This window comes from Pituophis catenifer, unplaced genomic scaffold, assembly GCF_029215685.1.
Source record: "Pituophis catenifer annectens isolate HBS135680 unplaced genomic scaffold, rPitCat1.0.hap2 SCAF_2, whole genome shotgun sequence".
Taxonomy (NCBI): Eukaryota; Metazoa; Chordata; class Lepidosauria; order Squamata; family Colubridae; genus Pituophis; species Pituophis catenifer.
This window is the reverse complement of record NW_027256882.1, coordinates 76,834,712-76,854,130: the sequence shown is the minus strand read 5'-3', so window position 1 is coordinate 76,854,130 and position 19,419 is coordinate 76,834,712. Positions and strand designations below refer to the sequence as shown.

Below are 19,419 nucleotides of genomic sequence, written 5' to 3'. Positions count from 1 at the left end.
CTTCAGGGGCACCCGAGTAAAATGCCCCTGTAAATTCGTATACGCCTTCAAAGCGCTGGGGTTGGTTTTAGCATCTGAGACTTTGGGAACCCGAGAGGCAGCCTGTAAAATGACTAAACTAAGCAGGCAGCAGATGCCTTAAAGGGGGTGGGGGGGGAGAGAGAAAGGCAGGATCGCTCCCTTTCATCCCTGGCCTTGGCAGTGAGGACTTGGCCACCCCTCTTTCAGCTCCTCGGGATCCGCCGCTGTATCTCCCCTTCCCTTCCCTTCTCCGAGACTGTGCGGGGCGCTTGGCCCTTAGGCAGGGCAGACCCGGGACTTCCTTCGTAGATGGAGTTGCGAAAGGGGGCGGGCGCGCTTCAGCCGGCCAGCCCAGCTACCAATCCGCTTGGTTTCGCGCCGGATCAAGAGCGCTTTGCCAGGTACTCCCCGCCCCTCGCCGCACGCCCCCCTCCCTCCCCCCGCGTCGACATCCCAAGCCCCCTGCGCTCCCAGCAGCGTCACTCTTATAATCGGCTGTTGTCCGGAGTGGCGCTGGGGTGGAGAAAGAAGCTGCTCCGCCGAGGCCGCGCCTTCGAGCAAGCCGAGGCTGAGGACTTCCCTGCTTGGCCTTGCGACCAGGGGAAGAGCGGCGGCGAGGGCAACAGCAGCAACAGCAGCGGCGGAATCCAGCTGTTGGCAAAGCGGGTCGGTGGAGATCCCCGGAGAGCATTGGCAAAAGGACCAGCAGCTCTCCAAGCAGCGAGGATGGCCCCGGCCTGCCCGAGGCCTCCGAGAGTCCCGGCCGAAGCGCCAGATGAGAGGCTGCTCTGAGTCTGGAGTGGCAGAGCCGAGTTGGCAGAAGGAAGGGAAGTGTCTCCCAACAGGAGCAATGCAGCACCCCTTGGATCTGGGCGCCGCCGCCGCCCACTATTTCCCCGCAGATCCTTTCGTTGACCACCGGTCGCATCGCTATCGGAGCTTTATGATCGAGGAGATCCTGACGGATCACCCGGATGCCAAGAGCGCGGCGCCAGCCGGGGAGCTGCTCAAATTTGGCGTGAAGGCTCTACTGTCGACCCGACCCTACCACAACCCTTTAGGTAGGTCTGTCTTCGCTTGTACGAGGTCTCTCTCTTGGTGGACCCGTGCGTGTGTGTCTGTCCATGGACGGGAGGGGGCAAAGACCAGGTCTTGGAGGGAGGGGCTAAAGCGGAAATCAATCCATAGTCGAGGATGAGGCTGCTCACAGGCCCTGAGGGAAAGAATATTCGCCCTCCCTCCCTCCTCCCCAGCCGTTCTTCCTCCAGCCTGCCCTGAAATCAGTGATTTGGCTCCCACTGATCTGGAAAGGAAACCCTTCTCCCTCCCTCCCTCCCCCCCCTGTAGCCTGCCTTCGGGGTGTCGCCCCGAGTTTACCCTCTCTGCAGCTGGAGACGGAAGCTGCCCTCTTTTCACGAACCCTCCGACTCAACTGGGAGGGCTGGCTGCAGCTGCGATCCTGCAATCACCTGCGAGTTGGGGGCTTGGGAAAACAAGGGGGTCTTTAGTGCCCTGCTGGGACTGAGGACCCGGTAACACCCCGTGCGACTTTTTTAGTTTCGATTGCCTGCCGCCGTGGAACAGACAACAAGCACAGAGTAATTCTCTCTAAAAAAAAAACACCAGTGACAAATACGTTTAGTGGGTTTAAACGAGGACAGCCTCATTTCCTCAGAGCATTCTCTTTTCCACCGAGAGTAATATTTTCCTTCCCATTGATTCAAAGCTTTCATGGAAAATCTCAACTCTTTCCCGGCCTCTCCCTCACCGAGCCTTAAAAATTAGGCTTCGGGCTAGTCCTGTTCGGAATAAGGCAGCTTCGATGGTCCTGCATATAAAATCATTCTAGTCTCTGTCTAGGAACTTTCGGGATAGAGTGACGGGTCCAAGTTGACAGCTTGGTCCAAAGCTTGCAGGGCAAAGGTTCAAGAAACAGCGAAAACTTCTAGAAGTCCAAGGACCCAACTGGGGAGTGGAAAGCGGCCAGATTGAGCCAAGTTGCGCCAGACTTCCTTCAGGTACAACTTGAAGGATTGATCTGGACCAGCAGAGGGAAGAGGGTTCCTGCCCCGATGCATTTTTGGAGCAGCGGCTGGGATAGGGGGGAGGGCTGAGGAGGCTTGGGCAGGCGGGTAACTAATCGCATTTGCACCTTTTGAAAGTCCTGTGAGCTCCTGGACCGGTCTTTTTCAGGGAACACCTCTTTGGCCGCCTCTCTGTTCCGGGTCTCCCCAGACTGCTGCAGAAGAAGGCCCCAGAGGCCTGCCGAGAACTGAAGGAGTCCTCGGAAGGCAGGCCTAACTTTAGGCCAAACTGGGCAATTTCCTCAAAAGAGATCGGTGGGACCGGGTCGAGGCTTGGAGAAAAGACGGGGGGGGGGTGGAGGGAGAGAGAGAGAGAGAAAAAAAAAAACAGGGGTCGCTTTTTGGATTTTGCACTCCCTCCAGTACCTCGGATCTCCTTGGTGCCTTGGAAAAAAGCTAAGGTGCCACGGCTGAGGCTCTCAGCTGGGTCTTCTTGCCTGTCAACTCCTTGTCACCTGGACCTCCCCGGTGTCCGAACCGTGAATTGTACCGCGAGGAGAAGCCGGAAAGCACAAGGTGGCCGATTCTTGGGACGGGTAGTTGCGTTGGTCTGAGGTGAGCCTAAGGTGCATCATCAATAATCGGCTTCTTCCCCACCCTCCGTTCAGTTGCGAGAACCACGGCGAGGTTTGATTTCAATGGCTTCCCTCTAAATCTGTAACGCTGAAATCTCCGCGCGACAAAGCCAACCCACAAAGCGAGAGACAAGGGCCGCTCCAGAGCCGGCTGAAATCAACCAGGAACCAGCCTCTTTTCGCACTGTTTAAGAAGCGAAATCCAATCCAGGCGATGTCCAAGACTCAATTCTGGGGAGTCGCTTGTTCCCTGGTTTTGGTTTGTTCTAATTGGAGAATGACCCCGAAGCGGCCACGCAACGGCCCCTGCCCCTTCTCTCTCTCGAGGGGGCTGCTCAACAATTGATCGTTTTAGGCTGATGGGGGAAGAGAGAAGAGCGGACAGTGGAGGAGATTTCTCCGGATTTTCGGAGATCGAGAATAATTTTATAAAACCAACGAAGACCTCGACGCCTCTTCAGATAAAAGGCCATTTCTTCACTAGTAATACTGTAGTATTAGTGGTGTTGTTATATCAGTAATTGGGACAGTGCCAAATCTCCAAAAGGGTGGCTCAGTGACATTATTTGTACAACCCCAAACGTGAAAGTGACTAGTCACTGTAAAGAAGTGGTGTTGTCCTATTCTTCTCCCTTACTTTTTCATTTTGAAAATATCACCTCCCTGAAATACACGGGGCCTAATGAGATACGAATAGATGGAGGCACATTAGATAAACATCCTTTCTCTGAGAGCATTTCTGGAGGGCCTCTGCAGTCCCGCTTCGGAATTGGCTTTTAGGCAGGACCTCTTTTCTGTTATTATTCCATAGCCTAAATCTTTGCAACAGTTCTCAGTCCTGTCTTTATGTCAGAGCCAACGGCACTGGATATTAAGGACAGGCCCCTTGGCTTGCAGAGCAGCTCTGCTTAACACCCCCCCCCCCCATAACTTTGCTGCTAAGAAGAGATTGGATTGATAGCCAGAGGTAAGGAATGAGACCCTGGGAGGAAGAATTGCTGTAAATTGATTTCAGCGATGAAGGTAGAAAGATTCTGGGTCTACGGAGATATTCTCCAACTCTCTATCGATTAATCAATGGTGAGAATCCAGAGCGGAAATTCCAGAGCAAGACATTAGCAGATTTTGCCACGGGAACAAATCCGGCGGGATCTGTTGTCAACTTGAGTATCGCCTTTCAGAAGTCTTCAGAGGAAATAAAATGGACGCATTTCCACGAAATGATTTTAAGCTATGCCTGTTCTTTAAGATGTATCACCAAGAAGGCTGAGGTTAGGATTGGAATTCGCCTGGATAAGGAAGGGAATAACTTTTGGAACTAGGATTCAGGAATTAATGTTTCGAAGATGGAATACTTGTTCGACTTTCCTTGAGGCTTCTTGACCTTCAAACAGACCTTGAAAGAATAAGCACTTCAGAGTTTGCCTCTTAAAAAAACCAGAAAGAAAATAGACATTGATTGGACGTTTCCATGATCTATCTCTATCCTCCCGACTTCCGAAAGATATAAAAGATGCTGAGTTATTGTGGCCTTGCTTTTTGTTACTGTTGGTTCGGCAAGATGCCGAAGCTACCGTGGCTTCTTCCTTCTATGAAATCTTGGGGGGATTCCTCAAATTTTGTTCAGTTCTGTAGTGTTTGCTTCTGCATAAACGTGCCTGAAAAGACTCTAAATACTAAGCACTAAGTAATAGGACAAAAGAGTTCAGACTGGTTGTGTTCCAAGTTCCAGGGATTTTAATAGGTATGTTTTAAATGCACATAAAACTGAACCAAATTAGAGAACTTGAATAGATCCTGCATTATTATTATTATGGCTGTTATGTGTTCCCAACAATGTGAAGTCACAGCTGCCAAATATTTAGCTAATGTTGGCCTTCATTCAGAGATTGGTCCAAATTAGGAAACATGGTTTAATGCAATAATATAGATTATATACAATTACAGGTTCTTACAAATTTACTTTTTACATTCTGCTACACCGAAAAACAATCTATTTCTCATTTTACTTAAAGATCACATTACAGCTCTGATTATTTCTAAATTTGCTTATATAATTGAATGGAAAGCTATCCTTAACAAGCAGATGAAAAATTTCAAACTGGAACTATATATAATTGTCATATATTTTTGAAATACATTTGTGTGACTGTGTTTGCTTTACAGTAGAAGGGTTTATGCTTCAGTTTAAAAGATAAGACTTATATGTTGCCTATATAGCTGTAAAAGAAAATATGTGATTATCCATTTCCACATATTATTATGAAAAAGTAAATTCTGATAAGTACAAATTTAATGTTGTGGGGCCCTTTGTGCTCCCTGAGCTTGGTTGTTTTTCTTGCAGACATTTCATTACCAAACTAGGTAAAACCTAATTTTATTTTTGTCTAATTAAAAAAAAAAGGGCACTAGTTGCATTTTTTTGAAAATTATTTTGCTCCCCTCCTTTTTTTTTTTTTTTTTAAGTGCTTGCTTGCTAGCTTTCCAAAAGACTAATCTGTTGCTTCTCGGACCAAAAGACAGACGAAAAAAGAATCCCATGGTTTCTGGGAGCAGCTTAATAAAATAATATCTTTAAAGAAGCCAATATTGACCGCTGTTCTTAATGCCTCGTAGACGCACTTCAAAACCCTAAAACCTCAACAAAAACAGAGTAAATTCCATACTAGGCTCTCCTGACGTCACAGGGGCTTATTTACAACCCTGGAAGGGTATCATTAATTTCCATAATCAATGGAAAATTCACTGTATTGATTTACGATGGAAGGGATCCCTTGAAGTAACCGGCTGCTGATTCCCTTGGAAAGGCCTCCATCTAAGAGGCCTGGATCGCAGCTTTAGACCTTCGAAATTTGCGGTTAAACAGCATCCGTAGGGTTGCACTGTCCTTACCACCCTTACCACCCCTGTTCCAGAAAAAGCGCTTCCGATCCCCGAAGAGCTCGCAAGGGGGCTCCGTTCGCCTTCAACCCGGAGCCCTTCGGTATAACCCCCAAACCTCATCAGTGCTGCTTTGCCCGCACCTCTGGGTCCCTGCGACTTTGATTACCGACAGAATAGGCGCAGGGATTTGCCATGAACACGTTTTTTGCAACCAACCACGATTCCTCAGAAAGAAACCCTGTTCTTAACCAATAGAGCCGAGTCCTTTTTAGAAGGTGGCGCTTACAGTTTCGGAACAAGACCTCCCCACCACAGGCACCCCCGACCTGATATCAACCTTCCTCAGTAGGAAGGATTAAATATGCCAGCACCCTGAGACTTGTAGAGATTGGGGGTAACGGGAAAAGACACCCCGGGATAAGAAGATTGCGCCAAGAAAGGCACCTCAGGGTTGGACGGCCCTGAACTTCTTTCCTACAGGGTGGCCCTTAAACCTGAAAAAAATAAAACAGGAAAAAAGAATGTGCCTGCGTGCCACCGGGTGTGAAATGCCTGTCCTTAAACTTCTGGACCAATCTTTTTTGGACCAATCAGATGCTTGTGGGGTCAAAGAGGAAGCTACCCACCGGGCAGTCGTGCTGAAATTGGATAGGAGCCCTTTTTACCCGGTTAGAGGTTACCATTGTTGTAGTCAATCAAACCTCAAACCAAGCTTAACTGAAAAAAACCCATCTGCCCCAACCGGCGCCCTCCAGATGTACTGGGCTGCTGCCATAGTCCATCTTGTCCAGAAGGTGCCGTCCTGTAGAAGGAAGGCTGTGGCCCTCCCGCCCCCCCCCCTCAGCTTGTTTCTAAAGTGCCGCCAGACCCCCCCTCCCCTGGGTGAATGCAGAGGACTGAGAATGGGGGTCTGCCCCAGAGAACACAGCTTGATTTGCTTTCTCGCCGGTCTTGGCTACCTTTCTGGGGACCCCATCGAGAAACTGGAGGCGGGTAAAGGCAGCGTCAGGATCGCAGCTATCTTGTGGTTGAGAATAGTCAGCCGTTCTCGAAGTGAAGCAGGGCAGAGGCTACATTCCCTCCCCCCTCACCTCCTCACAAGTTTTATTTGCCTTCCACATTCACATCTCCCCCCCCCACCCGCTGTGGGGATGGGGCTGTGGTGAGAATTCCTCTATTTTTACTCAGCGTCTGTCCGGTGTGTCACCCTCTCTGTCTCTCTGCTTTTCTCTTTCCCCAGCGGTGCTGAAGGCGGAGCAGGCGGCAGTCTTCAAGTTCCCGCTGGCGCCGCTGGGCTGCTCCGGTCTGAGTTCGGCGTTACTGGCTGCTGGCTCCAGTCTCCAAGGCGGTTCCGGGTCCCCGCACCTGCCGCTGGAGCTGCACCTCCGCGGGAAGCTGGAGCCGGGAACCCCCGAGGGGGGCGGTAAAGCCAAGAAAGGCCGTCGGAGCCGCACGGTTTTCACCGAACTGCAGCTGATGGGTCTGGAGAAGCGCTTCGAAAAGCAGAAGTATCTCTCCACGCCCGACAGGTGGGCATCCCCCGGAGGTCAGAGTCCCGTGGGGGGGGGCGGGAGGAGAGGAATGGAGGGTGGGTTTACTATGGGGGTGTGCGAGCTCGCAGGAGAGAGAGAGAGAGAGGACCAGAGAGGTTACGTCGAGGAGAGATTTCCTTCAGATCTGCAAGAGGAGGATCTGGGAAGGGGGGAGGGGGACGCGACCTATCTGCCTGCCGGTGATCTAGTAGCGGAAAGTGTGTGTGTGTCCGCACTTCCAACAAGTGGAAACCGGGGTCTTCTCCTGCATGAAGGTGGGTGGGGTGGAGACCGGTGGAGGACAAGAGGATTAGCGTTTCTCAAAGGGGTGAACAAAAAGGACTGTCTGTCTGTCTCTGTGCCCCCCCACCCCATCTCTCTCTCTCTCTCTCTCTCTCTCTCTCTCTCACACACACACACACACACACACACACGTGTGATCTTAAACCGGACCAGACAAGCACTCCCTCAGCAGGAAGAGTGGCCGGGAGCTGCTTGTCAAACGGCAACCTATGCTCCACTGTTCTGGATCGTGCCTTTCCTGGAAGCCAGCCGGCCTCTCAGGGCTGCTCCCGGCGTTTCTTTTCGGGCTCTTGGCGGGAAGGAGAGCCCAGTGCTCTGCCTTCAGTGCGCCAGACACTTAACAGGGGACCGTGTGGGGGAGGCAAGCATGAGCGGACCAACAATCAATGCACGTTTCTCCTCCCTGTAGGATAGATCTGGCGGAATCCCTGGGCCTGAGTCAATTGCAGGTGAAAACTTGGTACCAAAATAGAAGAATGAAGTGGAAGAAAATAGTAAGTGCGCTGTTTTGATGACTGAACTTTTCACCCAGCCCTTATTTGCACAGTCAAACTGAGGAAGCCTATCTTCCTATCAAAGAGATGTTCTGCGGGGGGGGGGGGAGGAATACACCTAGGGCTTCAATCCTTCCTCAGGGATCCCTTCCTTTAGGGCACAAGTCCCATTAGTCCCAACCAGTATGGACATTTTACATTGGAAAAGCAAGCTGACTGCACAAGGTGAAATTCTTCTGGGAATACAACGCAGAGGCAGGATTTCTTCTCCCTTGCTGGGCCCAGGCCTCCAGCGTTCGCCTATGGAAGCTGTGCCACTACAGCAGTTAGATTTCTGCGGAGTCCATAAGGAGCCCCACCGATCTTCCCAAAGGTGCTTTTCAAAAGGCAAACGGACTTGTTTTGTTTTGTTTTGTTTTGTTTTGTTTGTTTTGTTTGGTTTGGTTACTAAAGTTCAGAATTGAGAAAGCTTCTTGGATGAGAAGCGAAACATTTTCAAGGTAAAAAGAAAGTCCAGTTGCCGTTTGAAAAGCACCTTTGGGACAACCAAGACCTGGATGGTTGAGAATCCCCATAGACATTTAGCCAACCGATCAGGCATGGCTGGGACCATTTTTCCTATCTCAAGGGCTTGTCGCATACTACAGGAAAGCCTGCTTGTAGTCTCTCATAAAAAATAGGGACGAAGCCTTTCGATAAAGTGGGTACCAACTGGTTTTATGAGCCCTTACGCCCCCCCCCCGTTAAGGCACAAGCCACGACGTCCTCAAATCGCAAGACATGGGGGCCCCAGGCAGAGACTTAGGAAACACGGTTATTCTGACTTGGAATCTTCAGCTAGATAGAAGAGATTAAGTTCAATGGGGCCTTCTTTTTGCCTTCAAGGCGCACGTGAGTCCCAGATGGCCCCTCTAGGAATCTCTCCCCTCTAGTTGAAGACTCCAAGCCAGAATTTGAGTTCCATTGGGTTTTTGATTAGGCCAAAGTGTGCACAAAGGTCGTTGCAATTTATCCAACATTGCCTGACCAAACAATTAAGGCCACGACTCTCATCCCAGCTCTTTCTGCTTTGGCTGAGGACGATAAGAGTTGTGGGCCCAACGTTGTTGTTGTTGTTGGGCAGCGGTTGGGAAAAAATTCACTTCCCCTAGTTGCAGACCATCTAACTAAGGAGTTAGATGGCCTGCAGCTAACCCGGCTGCGTTCTTTCTATTGAGGGAGAATCCCTGGTTTGAAAGGCAACGTCTGTACTGCGGGGTGGGGGGGAGTGTGTGTGTATAGCCTGCTTCCCTCAAAGTTCTGCGCAACGTTTAGAGAGCAGAAGCTGATTTTCCAAGCAATACCCTGGAGAAGGAAAGGCTGCCACCTTCCTTAACCAGCAGGTCCTGAACCTTGAATACGGCGTAACCTATGCTGTCATCGTTTAAAATTAATCATTCGTGGCCCATTTGCCACAGATGAAACGATTGCTTATTTACCCCCGTTTCTAATCACATCCACGTGGAAGTGAATTTGCAGCGAGAAACGGCGCCTTTGATTTCCCACCCGCCTGAAATGCGAGGGGTGGGGGGGAGAGGAAGGAGTCCAACAAAAGAGGCTTTTCTCCAACTCGAGGTGTATTGCTGAGTAGAGGTTGGTCAGTTGGATATTTGCCTTGCAAGCTCGTGTTCAGTACCTAGTAACTTTCTCTGCAAAGGCAGAAATAGGGATCCCGAGGCTGACCGGCCTGCTGTGCAAGGCTAAGCAGCAATAATATCTTTTCATTGGGCGCGAGGGTGACTTTCCGTTTGCCAGCTACCCCCCCCCCCACACACACACTTCGGCAAGCAAGCATCACTCCCCAGCGTTAACTATTGTTGTGTTTTGATTTGGCCTAAGTCAGACCCTTTGTGACCTTCAAGTGTGGGATATATTTTTTTTAACAGGTTTTGCAAGGCGGAGGCCTCGAGTCTCCTACCAAGCCCAAAGGTCGCCCGAAAAAAAACTCCATCCCCAGCAGCGAGCAACTGACCGAACAAGAGCGAGCCCGGGAAGCCGAGAAGCAGCACGCGGAAAACCTCGACTCTCCCTGCCAAGTCATCCAGGAGTAATAAAGGAGCGCCGCATGCCCGCGGACTAAAGGTCTGGCACTCGGATTGCGGATGCTGGACTACAGGCGCCCGAACCTCCCCCGGCTTGGCCAGCGGAAGGGTGCCTGGCACCTGCGGCCGTCAAGACTGAACCTCAGCCTCACGCGCCTTACTGAGCGACGAGGCCTCGCCGGCTTGCAATGCCATCCCAGGGGGGTCGCCTGCCTTGAGCGTAGACAGCAGGGGGCCACTAAAGCCCTCGGTTGCAGGGGTCTTGCAACAGCTTTCGCCGCCGTTTAAGAAAGTCACCACGCGGAGGAAGGAGACGAGGACGATCCGGGGGTGGAGGTGAGGGTGGACTCCGATTCCCAGTTGATTCCGTTGTAGGATTTCCTAGGCGTCCGAGCCCTTCCGTCCTCTCCCTGCGTGCGCCTAAGGAAGAGCCGCTCCCTCTGAAGGGGCTCGGGGATTCCACCGTGGCCGTTCCTGCGCTGGTTTAAGAGAGGGGAGGGGTCGGGGAGCGTCTCCGAACTTATTCGGCAAACTCATTTTGCAACCAGTTTGTATTAACGTGAAGATATTGATTTTTATTTCAATAAAGTATTTTATGAACGACGGGACTCAGGCGAGTTCTGCGTTCGTTTCCTGGGATCAGGCAAAATGCCGCCCTTGACTCCGCAGGCCTCCTCAAGAGGGGGGTTTCTCCGAGGCAAGCCTACAAGAAGTTCGCATTGTGAAACCAGCCCGGTCGCAAAACGAGAATCGAGAGGCATGCTGAGCAGTTGCGAAAGGAAATTTGGCTCAAAGAAGACGCGCGGCCCAAAGTTCTGATCCGGTGTCCTTATTTATTCTCTGCTTAAAGAAGCTGCTTAAGATAAACGTTGTTTGCGCTACTCAGAATTGATTCAGAGCTGGGCCTGGTTAGAATCTGAATGGGAGGCATCCAGGAAATTCTAGGGCTTTAAGCTAGACCAGAGGTTTTTTTAAAAAAAATATGGAAAACGAGAGAGGGAGGGAGAGAGAGAGAGAGAGAGAGAGAAAGAGAAAGAGAGAGGCAGAGAGAGATTGCTTTTGCCTCCTTGCCAAGAAAAGCACAGGGACTGCCCAGGAGGACCAGGGAGGCGTGCTCCACTTATAGGACACTTGGCTTTTCTCATTAAACCCACGGAGCTGCAATTCAGCAAAACATACCACTGAAACAACCACGGAGCAGGATCCAAGCAGCCTTCACCCAGGGTATCTGTTACCCCTCTCCCCCCTTAAAGGCCCCCATGCGCCTTAAAGTTCTGTCCTGAAAATCAATGGCATCTCATCAGTTTGGGAGCCCATCTTTCCCTTCTGCTTCTTGAACGGAGCAACTAAATCTCGTGAGAGCTCAGTACCCCAAAATGCCACTAAACAGCAGTATAAGCTAATAGCGCCCACTGTTTTAAGAAGGGACCACTTCTGGATTCACTGAGAAACAAGTCTGATAAGAGTTCAAGAACCTCTTCTTAAATAAATGTGTTTGGGGTAATATTCATCACGAGAACTCTCTCTTTTCCTGAAACGAAAGAGATTGACTTCCGATTAAAGAACCGCAAGACCATCAGACTGAAATCAGTAAGGCAAAGTAGCTCGAGAATAAAACGTAGTCAGTTTTCCGAAAAAGGTTTGCTTTGAGCGTTTAGAAACTTCCCACATAAAGACAAAGCAGAATCTGCTTCAGTTGGTGCCTCACATTTGAAGGGGACTTGGTTAAAATCAGTCTCCATGCTTTGCTATCAAGTTCTGTAGAGCACACCATGGCCAAGGGTCAGAGTTCATAGACGATGGAAAGCCATTTAGCCATAGTTTACTATTGGATAAAGTTAGTTGAATTTAGACAAGAGGTTTAACTAACGATAGTAGAATCCGTTCACTAGCAACCCATCTAAAACTTATGAATCCGTTCACTAGCAACCCATTTAAAACTTTAGCAGGGCCGTTAGGACTGTATATCCAGATGGGTGATTCTAAATAGGCAGCAACTGGGTATTTTTTATTTTTTATTTAACAAATGGGTGGGGCTTGGATAGTTTCCGTTTCTTCTTTTCAGCTCCTAGGAGCAGAGTTAAAGCACTCCTGCCCTCAAGCCATCTTATTACCTAGTCCTGCAGAGCCTAATTTGAAGCCTGCAGGAATCCTATTTCCCATTTTAAGGCAGCCTGGGTGGCTTTCAACATTCTCTCTCCTTTTGGATTCTTTGTGGTTTGGTCTAATGCTAAGTTTTGGGAGAGACTGGAGCCCGCGCATCCTTTTGTGACCCCCAATGGGCCCAGAGGACGGATCCCCAACTTTAAAAAAAAAACACCTCTCACTGGGCAAAACCGAGAAAGGCACGGAGTGTCTTTTGGGAACTAGGCAATCCTAACCGATAAAACAAACATAAAAGCAGCTAAACTGAAACCTTGCATTTTCCTGGAGTAAGTATAATTGCGGTGGGACCAGGCTTACTTCTCTCGTGAATATAGGATTCTTTCATCCTATAGAAAGTGGGGGCTCTTATTTCCAACTATTTTATAGTGTCCAAGATAAGCCAGAGATCAGCGGATTTATCGCGATATAAAACTGAAGATATTTTCTGCTAAAATGGGCGAAAGTTTTCAGTATCCTAATTAAGCCCTCAGGAAGACTTTAGGTGTACTTTGGCAGAAAGCTCCCCCACCATAGCAAACGGGATTTGCTCCCAATAAGGCATCAGAGAATAGCGCCCCTTCGAGGTTCTCGAGACTCCAAAATAAGATGTCGACGCCTTTGAGCCTTGAAGGAAAGAAGGTCGGCCATAGTATCTTTCGCGGAGGGGCTGCATTTTGTTTCTGCTTCTAACTTCCTTAATGAGGCATGGCTCGTCCCTGGTTGTGTTTCTCAGATGTAGCTCCCCAGTCCGCTAATCCTAATTCGACATTACGCTGCTGGAAGAACAGAGAGAGACAAAAACCTCACGATTTCTCTCCCTCTCTTTTGCAGACGTTCAAAATTCTTCCCTATCGCCCACCTCGTATTATTCTTGTTATCATTACTCCAGACTTCTCTAGTCTGGTGTGCTGGACTTCAATACTGACAACTGGGAGTTTTGGGGGTGGAAATCTAGCATATTCGGAGGTGTGTTGTTAGTCATTCTCATTCCGACTCGAATTTAATTTTAATTAATTTTTATTCTGCCTTTATTATATTTTTTTTTATAAATAACTCAAGGCAAAAAGCATACCTAATACTTCCTCCTATTTTCCCCACAACAATACCTCTGTGAGTGGGGTGGGCTGTGAAAGAGTGGCCCCAAATCATTCAGCTGCTTTCATGCCTAAAAAGGGACTAGAACTGGTTTGTAGCCTGCTGCTTAACCAAGGTTACATCAAACCGGCGATGATATATATGGCTTGACAAATGAGATGTGACGAGGCCAGTAGCAACTGGACCTTCTTTTGACTTATTCCCACAGGACAGATACCTGAAGTTTGAGACTGGCACAAATTCCCCCCTCTGGGATTCCCCCATTGAAATCTGTGGGCTTAAAAAAAATCTCTGGCTGTGGGTAATCTATGTGACGGGTGGTCTCACAATTCCACTCCCACCCCCAATAATCTTTCCAACAGCAGCCCAGGAGCTTGGGGGAAGCTAGCAAGTCTCTCCGGAGACTTTCTGCAAGCTCTCTGTCTTCCAATACCTAAAGCCAGTTTGCATATTGAAAGAAGATGGAGCATCCTACCTTGAAGGCAAAGATGATTTATCGGAACCAGCGGGGAAGTGAACATGTGAAATGGGCCGCAGTTCTTAGCGCTGTCCTTGGAAATGGACTCGAAGGCCTGCGGAAATCAGCTCTTAGCCTGGGACTGCCCGGGTTATTGTTTGGATTTGCGCCTTAATCTTAAACACGGAGGCTTATTATTTATTCGGGGGCATATCCCACCTTCATTTCACGGTGCTCTCATTTATGTATCCATAAGCTTTACTGACCATCCCGATCCCAAATGTTCTTTCCACAATTTGATTCAGACAGGAGCCTTTCAAAGTAGGTTGGCTGAGAAAGAGGTCGCCCAGATCTGGCGAGGGCGGAGGGCGGGTGGGATAAATCTGTAACCAGAGGGCAGCAGCAAAGGGGAGAGAGAAAACATGTCCTTGGCTGCCATCTAGAGATCATCCAGATTTTTGCAGCCCTACTCAATGTAACCTTTCCCATCGGTGGAGAAGTTAGGATTTCAGGGCTCAGTCTGAACGCGGGAGAAAAGAATGGAAACAAGCGGGGCGGGTTCGAACAGCCCTCTTAAACAGGCAGCCAGTTCTCAGCTGGCTATTCTTCTAAGTAAGTCTTCAGAAAACTAACAGGAGATGATGCTGGGTGAACCCAGCGACCGTCTAGCCTGGAGCCTTTTTAAAAAAACAGTAATTTGCTTTGCGATCCATCCAGACACTTATTTGTCCCTGGCCCCGAGAGGACTTGAACGTCTCGGTACTAAGCGGCGGCCTCCGAGGAAGCGCACTTGGGAACCCGCAACGAAGCGGAGAAGAGTGTGGGATCTCCTCTTCCTCTTTTAGCTTTCGGAGGACCCGCTCAGACTTCGTGGCCAAGGACTCTCACCCGCTCCAGGTGGTTTTCCTCGTTAAAGTTGCTGTCCTGACCTCGGCTTTTCTCCAAGTATGGACAGAGGAAGCCGCTGAACTTGCAGAAGGAGGTACGCCCTGCCGGCCGAATCGGCGATCTGAAAGCGTACCACACTCTTCCGCAGCAGCAGTCGCTGCCTTGCTTGCCTTAAGGGCTGGGAAAAGCCTGCCTTGTCTCCTATCAGCCTCAAGGGCCAGGGCCTAAGACTAAGCCCCGGGAGGCCGCCCAGAGGCCCTTGGTACTTGTCGCTAAAGTAGGATTGGCTCAAACAAAATGGCGGGCCGAGCGCGCCTGTTTTGTCCTGCCAGAAGCCCCGCCGTTTAAGATTCACTTTTTCTCAGCCACGTTGGAGGCACGTTCTTTAATCCAGGAAACGGGTTTTTGTCTAAGGACATCTGCCTTGTCCCCTTTTGGTTATTGAAATCTTTATTTTGATTTCCTTTTACTACATTTAAAACGCTTAAGGCAGTGGTGGGATTCAAATTTTTTTGCTAACGGTTCTGTGGGTGTGGCTTGGTGGGCATGGCATGGCCTGGTGGGCGTGGCAGGGGAAGGATACTGTAAAATCTCCATTCCCTCCCGACTCCAGGGGAAGGTTACTGCAAAATCCCCATTTCCTCCCAATCAGCTGGGACTCGGGAGGCAGAGAATAGATGGGGGCGGGGCCAGTCAGAGTGGTATTTACCGGTTCTCCAAACTACTAAAAATTTCTGCTACCGGTTCTCCAGAACTGGACAGAACCTGCTGAAACCCACCTCTGGCTTAAAGGCACTTTATTATTAACAGAGCCATTTGCTGGGCGAGAACAGACCAGCAGTTTCCGCTTTGGGGAAACCGCGTCATTAAAGCCATGAGGGAAGTAGAGCGGAATCCTGCTTTCCACAGAAATGACAGACAGGGTGACACTTGATTCATGGCACTTGGAAAGGGCAAATTGATATAAAGGTGATGCCAATGGTCCTAGGGGGATTTCTGAACAAAATGTGCCCTCGGAGTTAGACCTTTTGCAAGAGGCTTGATGGAGGGTGGGGTCGAACAGCTCAAAACAGAAAAGTTAGTTTAACGCGATTATGGAACATGTAATGTGTAATTAATACAGTATAGCACATAATACCATATATTTTTATTGAAAGCAACTGAAGCACTTTCCAATAATAAGTTTTTGTGGATCTTCAAAATTAAACAGTGGAGTGGGGGTGGGAGGGGAGGATGACAGGAGAAAAATTGCTGAAAAGAATAAGTTAACCTCACAATATTCAGATAGAGATAGAAAATAAGTTTTGAAATTGATTTGTGCCCCAAATAGTCATAAGGCAAACCAAGGCAATTATTTATTTAATCTGCTGTAATTTGATCTGAAATTTCCTGATCTTTGTAGGGCAAAAAGGAGAACTAAAATGTGATTGGTATTGTATGAGCAAACCAGAAGTGCACACCAAACTGCAACTTCAGTTTTGCCCGGTAACTTCTGCAAATTCAGTCAATGTGCATTTTTTTCCCCTTCTGAAGCACTGTTCAGTTGTGCTTCTGCTCAGTTATGTCTGATACTCGAGACTACTTGGAGAAGTCCCTGAAATCTTTTTTGGCAAGGATTTTCAGAAGTGGTTTGCCATTGCCTCCTTCCTGGGCTGAGAGAGAGAGACTGGCCCAAGTGCCCAAGGTGGATTTAGAAGTCACAGTCTCTAGGTTTCTAGCCTGATGCCTTAACCATTACATCAAATTGGCTCTTGCTATTTGATTGGACTAACTGAATTAATCCTGATTCAGTTAAACAAGAGCAATCTTCTATAAGTTTCTTTTTGGTGGAAACCAAACAGGCAGCAATTACCAAGAGTTCCGAATGCCTCTTGTTTCCACTTTAATTGTTGTTACTATTGTTAACTGTCAAGTGAATCTTGACTCCCACTGCCTATTTATTTATTTATTTATTTATTTATTTATTTATTTATTTATTTATTATTCAAACTTCTATACCGCCCTTTTCCTTTCGGACTCAGGGCGGTGAACAGCCAAAATAAAAACATTTATACATAACATTACAATTAAAAATAGATTTAAAATAATTAAATAAATTTGGCCCGTAATTTAAAACTTGTCAATTTAAAATCCGTATCAAAATTTTAAAACCAACCCTAAAATCAAGACAGACTGGCTAACTGAAAAAAGTAAGTTTTTAGGGCCCGACGAAAAGTCCGGAGGTCGGAGATCACTCGTATCTCTGGGGGTAGATTGTTCCAAAGGGTAGGTGCCACCACAGAGAAGGCTCTCCTCCTGGGGGTCGCCAGCCGGCATTGTCTGGCCGACGGCACCCTGAGGAGGCCCTCTGGGAGCGAACCGGCTGGTGGGAGGCTATTGGTGGCAGAAGGCGGTCCCATAAGTACCCCGGCCCTAAGCCACGGAGCGCTTTAAAGGTGATCACCAACACCTTGAAGCGCACCCGGAAGTCCACTGGAAGCCAATGTAGCTCGCGCAGGAGAGGAGTCACATGGGAGCGCCCCGTCGCTCCCATAATCCCCCGCGCGGCCGCATTCTGCACCAGTTGGAGCCTTCGGGCATCCCTGGAGTTTTCAAGTTTTCTTGGGAACATTTTCAAAAGTGGTTTCTCTTGCCTCCTTACCTAGGTTTGAGGGAACCCAGCTGGCATTTGTGCTTGGGTACATGTCTCCTCACTCCTAGCTTTGTACCTTTTATCATTATACCAAACTGGGACCTAACAGGGTTGGAAACAGTATTTGGCATCCCCCAGAACAAGTTGGTAGGGTCTTGGATGGATGAATAACCATTATGGCAACATAGCAGATTGATCAGAATCTTTCATCAACTTTTGATGAAAGTTCCAGGTACAAAGTAGCCTTGTGCAAAGGCAGCATATAACAAGAGAGAGCTTTTGGTTTCACAAAACTATCCAGCTGAGAATGATTTCTCTGTGACTTGATGTCTAAATTCTAATTTCTAAATTCTATTTAGTAAGCTATTATTTTTTGTTTCCAAAAAAGTTGTCAGTTGGGTAAATCCTATGTACAAAACAAGACTTATATTAGAATTGTCTTACCACAATAAATATATTAAAGATGAATAACTTCCACTCTTCCTCCCACCTGTATTAACTAATTTTGATCTTTATAAAGACTTTATGAAAGTTGCTGGTGTTTCTGCTGAGGGCAGAATAAGAATTTTCCCATTAATTTAATTTAATTTAATTTAATTTAATTTAATTTAATTTAATTTAATTTAATTTAATTTGGAGAAAAGTCCTCTTAGGCAATTTGAAGTTGCATACTTAGCACAATCATTTTCTAATCTGCTTATCATACTCTGGACAAAAATATTTACTGTATAGAGTGTGTTTTAGCATGAATTCAGTCTGTGGTTTGGTTCATTAGACATGGTTATCTGAATCATGGCTTATTGAATAAATTCAATTTTTTTGGATTATCAAAACAAAAATAAACTGACCAGACTGGCTGCATTGGTGCAACACATTAAGCTACAGCATGGTTTGATAAGGTAAGGTAAAGGTTCCCCTTGCACATATGTGCTAGTCGTTCCCGACTCTAGGGGGCAATGCTCATCTCCGTTTCAAAGCTGAAGAAGTGCTGTATAAAGACGTCTCCGTGGTCATGTGGCCGGCATGACTAAATGCCAAAGGCGCATGGAATGATGTTACCTTCCCACCAAAGATGGTCCCTATTTTTCTACTTGCATTTTTTTACGTGCTTTCGAACTGCTAGGTTGGCAGAAGCTGGGACAAGTTACGGGAGCTCACCCCATTACGCAGAACTAGGGGTTCGAACTGCTGAACTGCCGACCTTTCAATCGACAAGCTCAGTGTCTTAGCCACTGAGCCACCGTGTCCCTTATGGTTTGAAAGGTGCTGTTAAATTCTTATAAAAGTTCATTGTGGGGAACATTTTTTCCCTTTACATACTAGCTTCCTGTACATCTCTTCTTGAAGGAGCATATTTCTCTTATTTATCTGAGTCTGGTTCATCTCAAATAAAGAGAAGATACCCTCCTTTTCTCATCTGGAATTCAGATATTTTTTGGGAACAATTTGGGTATGCCCCATACATTAAACCACAAACTAAAGAAGTGTGATTTCACAGAATGTGTTGCATAAGATTATCTTGGCTAGTTTAAGAATGAAGATGTTGTGCAAACCAAAAAAAGTGGACTGAGTAAATCAGGAATATATTAGTCCCAGTCCAACTTGATATCTCACAAATGAAGCCAATACAGTATATGCGTCTTTAGGCCAGGCATGCCAATGTTTCATAGATACTTTCCGTTCTTCTTGAGTGTGATTATGAGACCTGCTCTCATTACATGGCAACATTTTCTTTTTCTAAGAGCAATGTCTATAACAACATGTTCAAAGTGTTCTTAAGGAATTCTCCCATGAACCAGCTGAATATTCATTGCAGCTGCTGACAGATCCATGAAGTAGGTCTATTAGATTTCGGCACTCAAAACACTTTTACTGCACATGTCTTGGCTGTTGTGGAAATCTCTCCCTTTCTTTCAACATTTTTAATCTGACTCATGAGGATGATCCATTCCTTTGCAGTTTGCCTGCTGTGTGCCTTATTTCATTCATTTTAATTGATTGTGTGCCATCAAGTTGGCATCAACTCTTAGTGGCTACATATTTTTTTTTCCATGACTGTCGCTAATTGGTCATTCAGGTCTTCCAATGGTGCTTCCATCAGCTCTGTAATTAAGTCTATCTATCTTGCTACTGGTCATCTTCTCTTTCCTTGCACCTTTCCTAGCATGAGAGCCTTTCCAGAGGAATAGATCTTTGCAGAACATATCTGAAGTAGGATAATTTGTGTTT

At 47.7% G+C, this 19,419-nt stretch overlaps 1 protein-coding gene across 1 annotated transcript; it reads left to right on the top strand.

The window, feature by feature from the left end:
- The first annotated feature begins 796 nt into the window (after positions 1–796).
- Positions 797–9,982, top strand: BARX1 (BARX homeobox 1). Its single transcript, XM_070933652.1, has 4 exons — positions 797–1,082; positions 6,804–7,092; positions 7,808–7,892; positions 9,818–9,982. The coding sequence occupies exons 1-4, from the start codon at positions 797–799 to the stop codon at positions 9,980–9,982; spliced, it is 825 nt and encodes a 274-aa protein (XP_070789753.1).
- Positions 9,983–19,419: the final 9,437 nt, after the last annotated feature.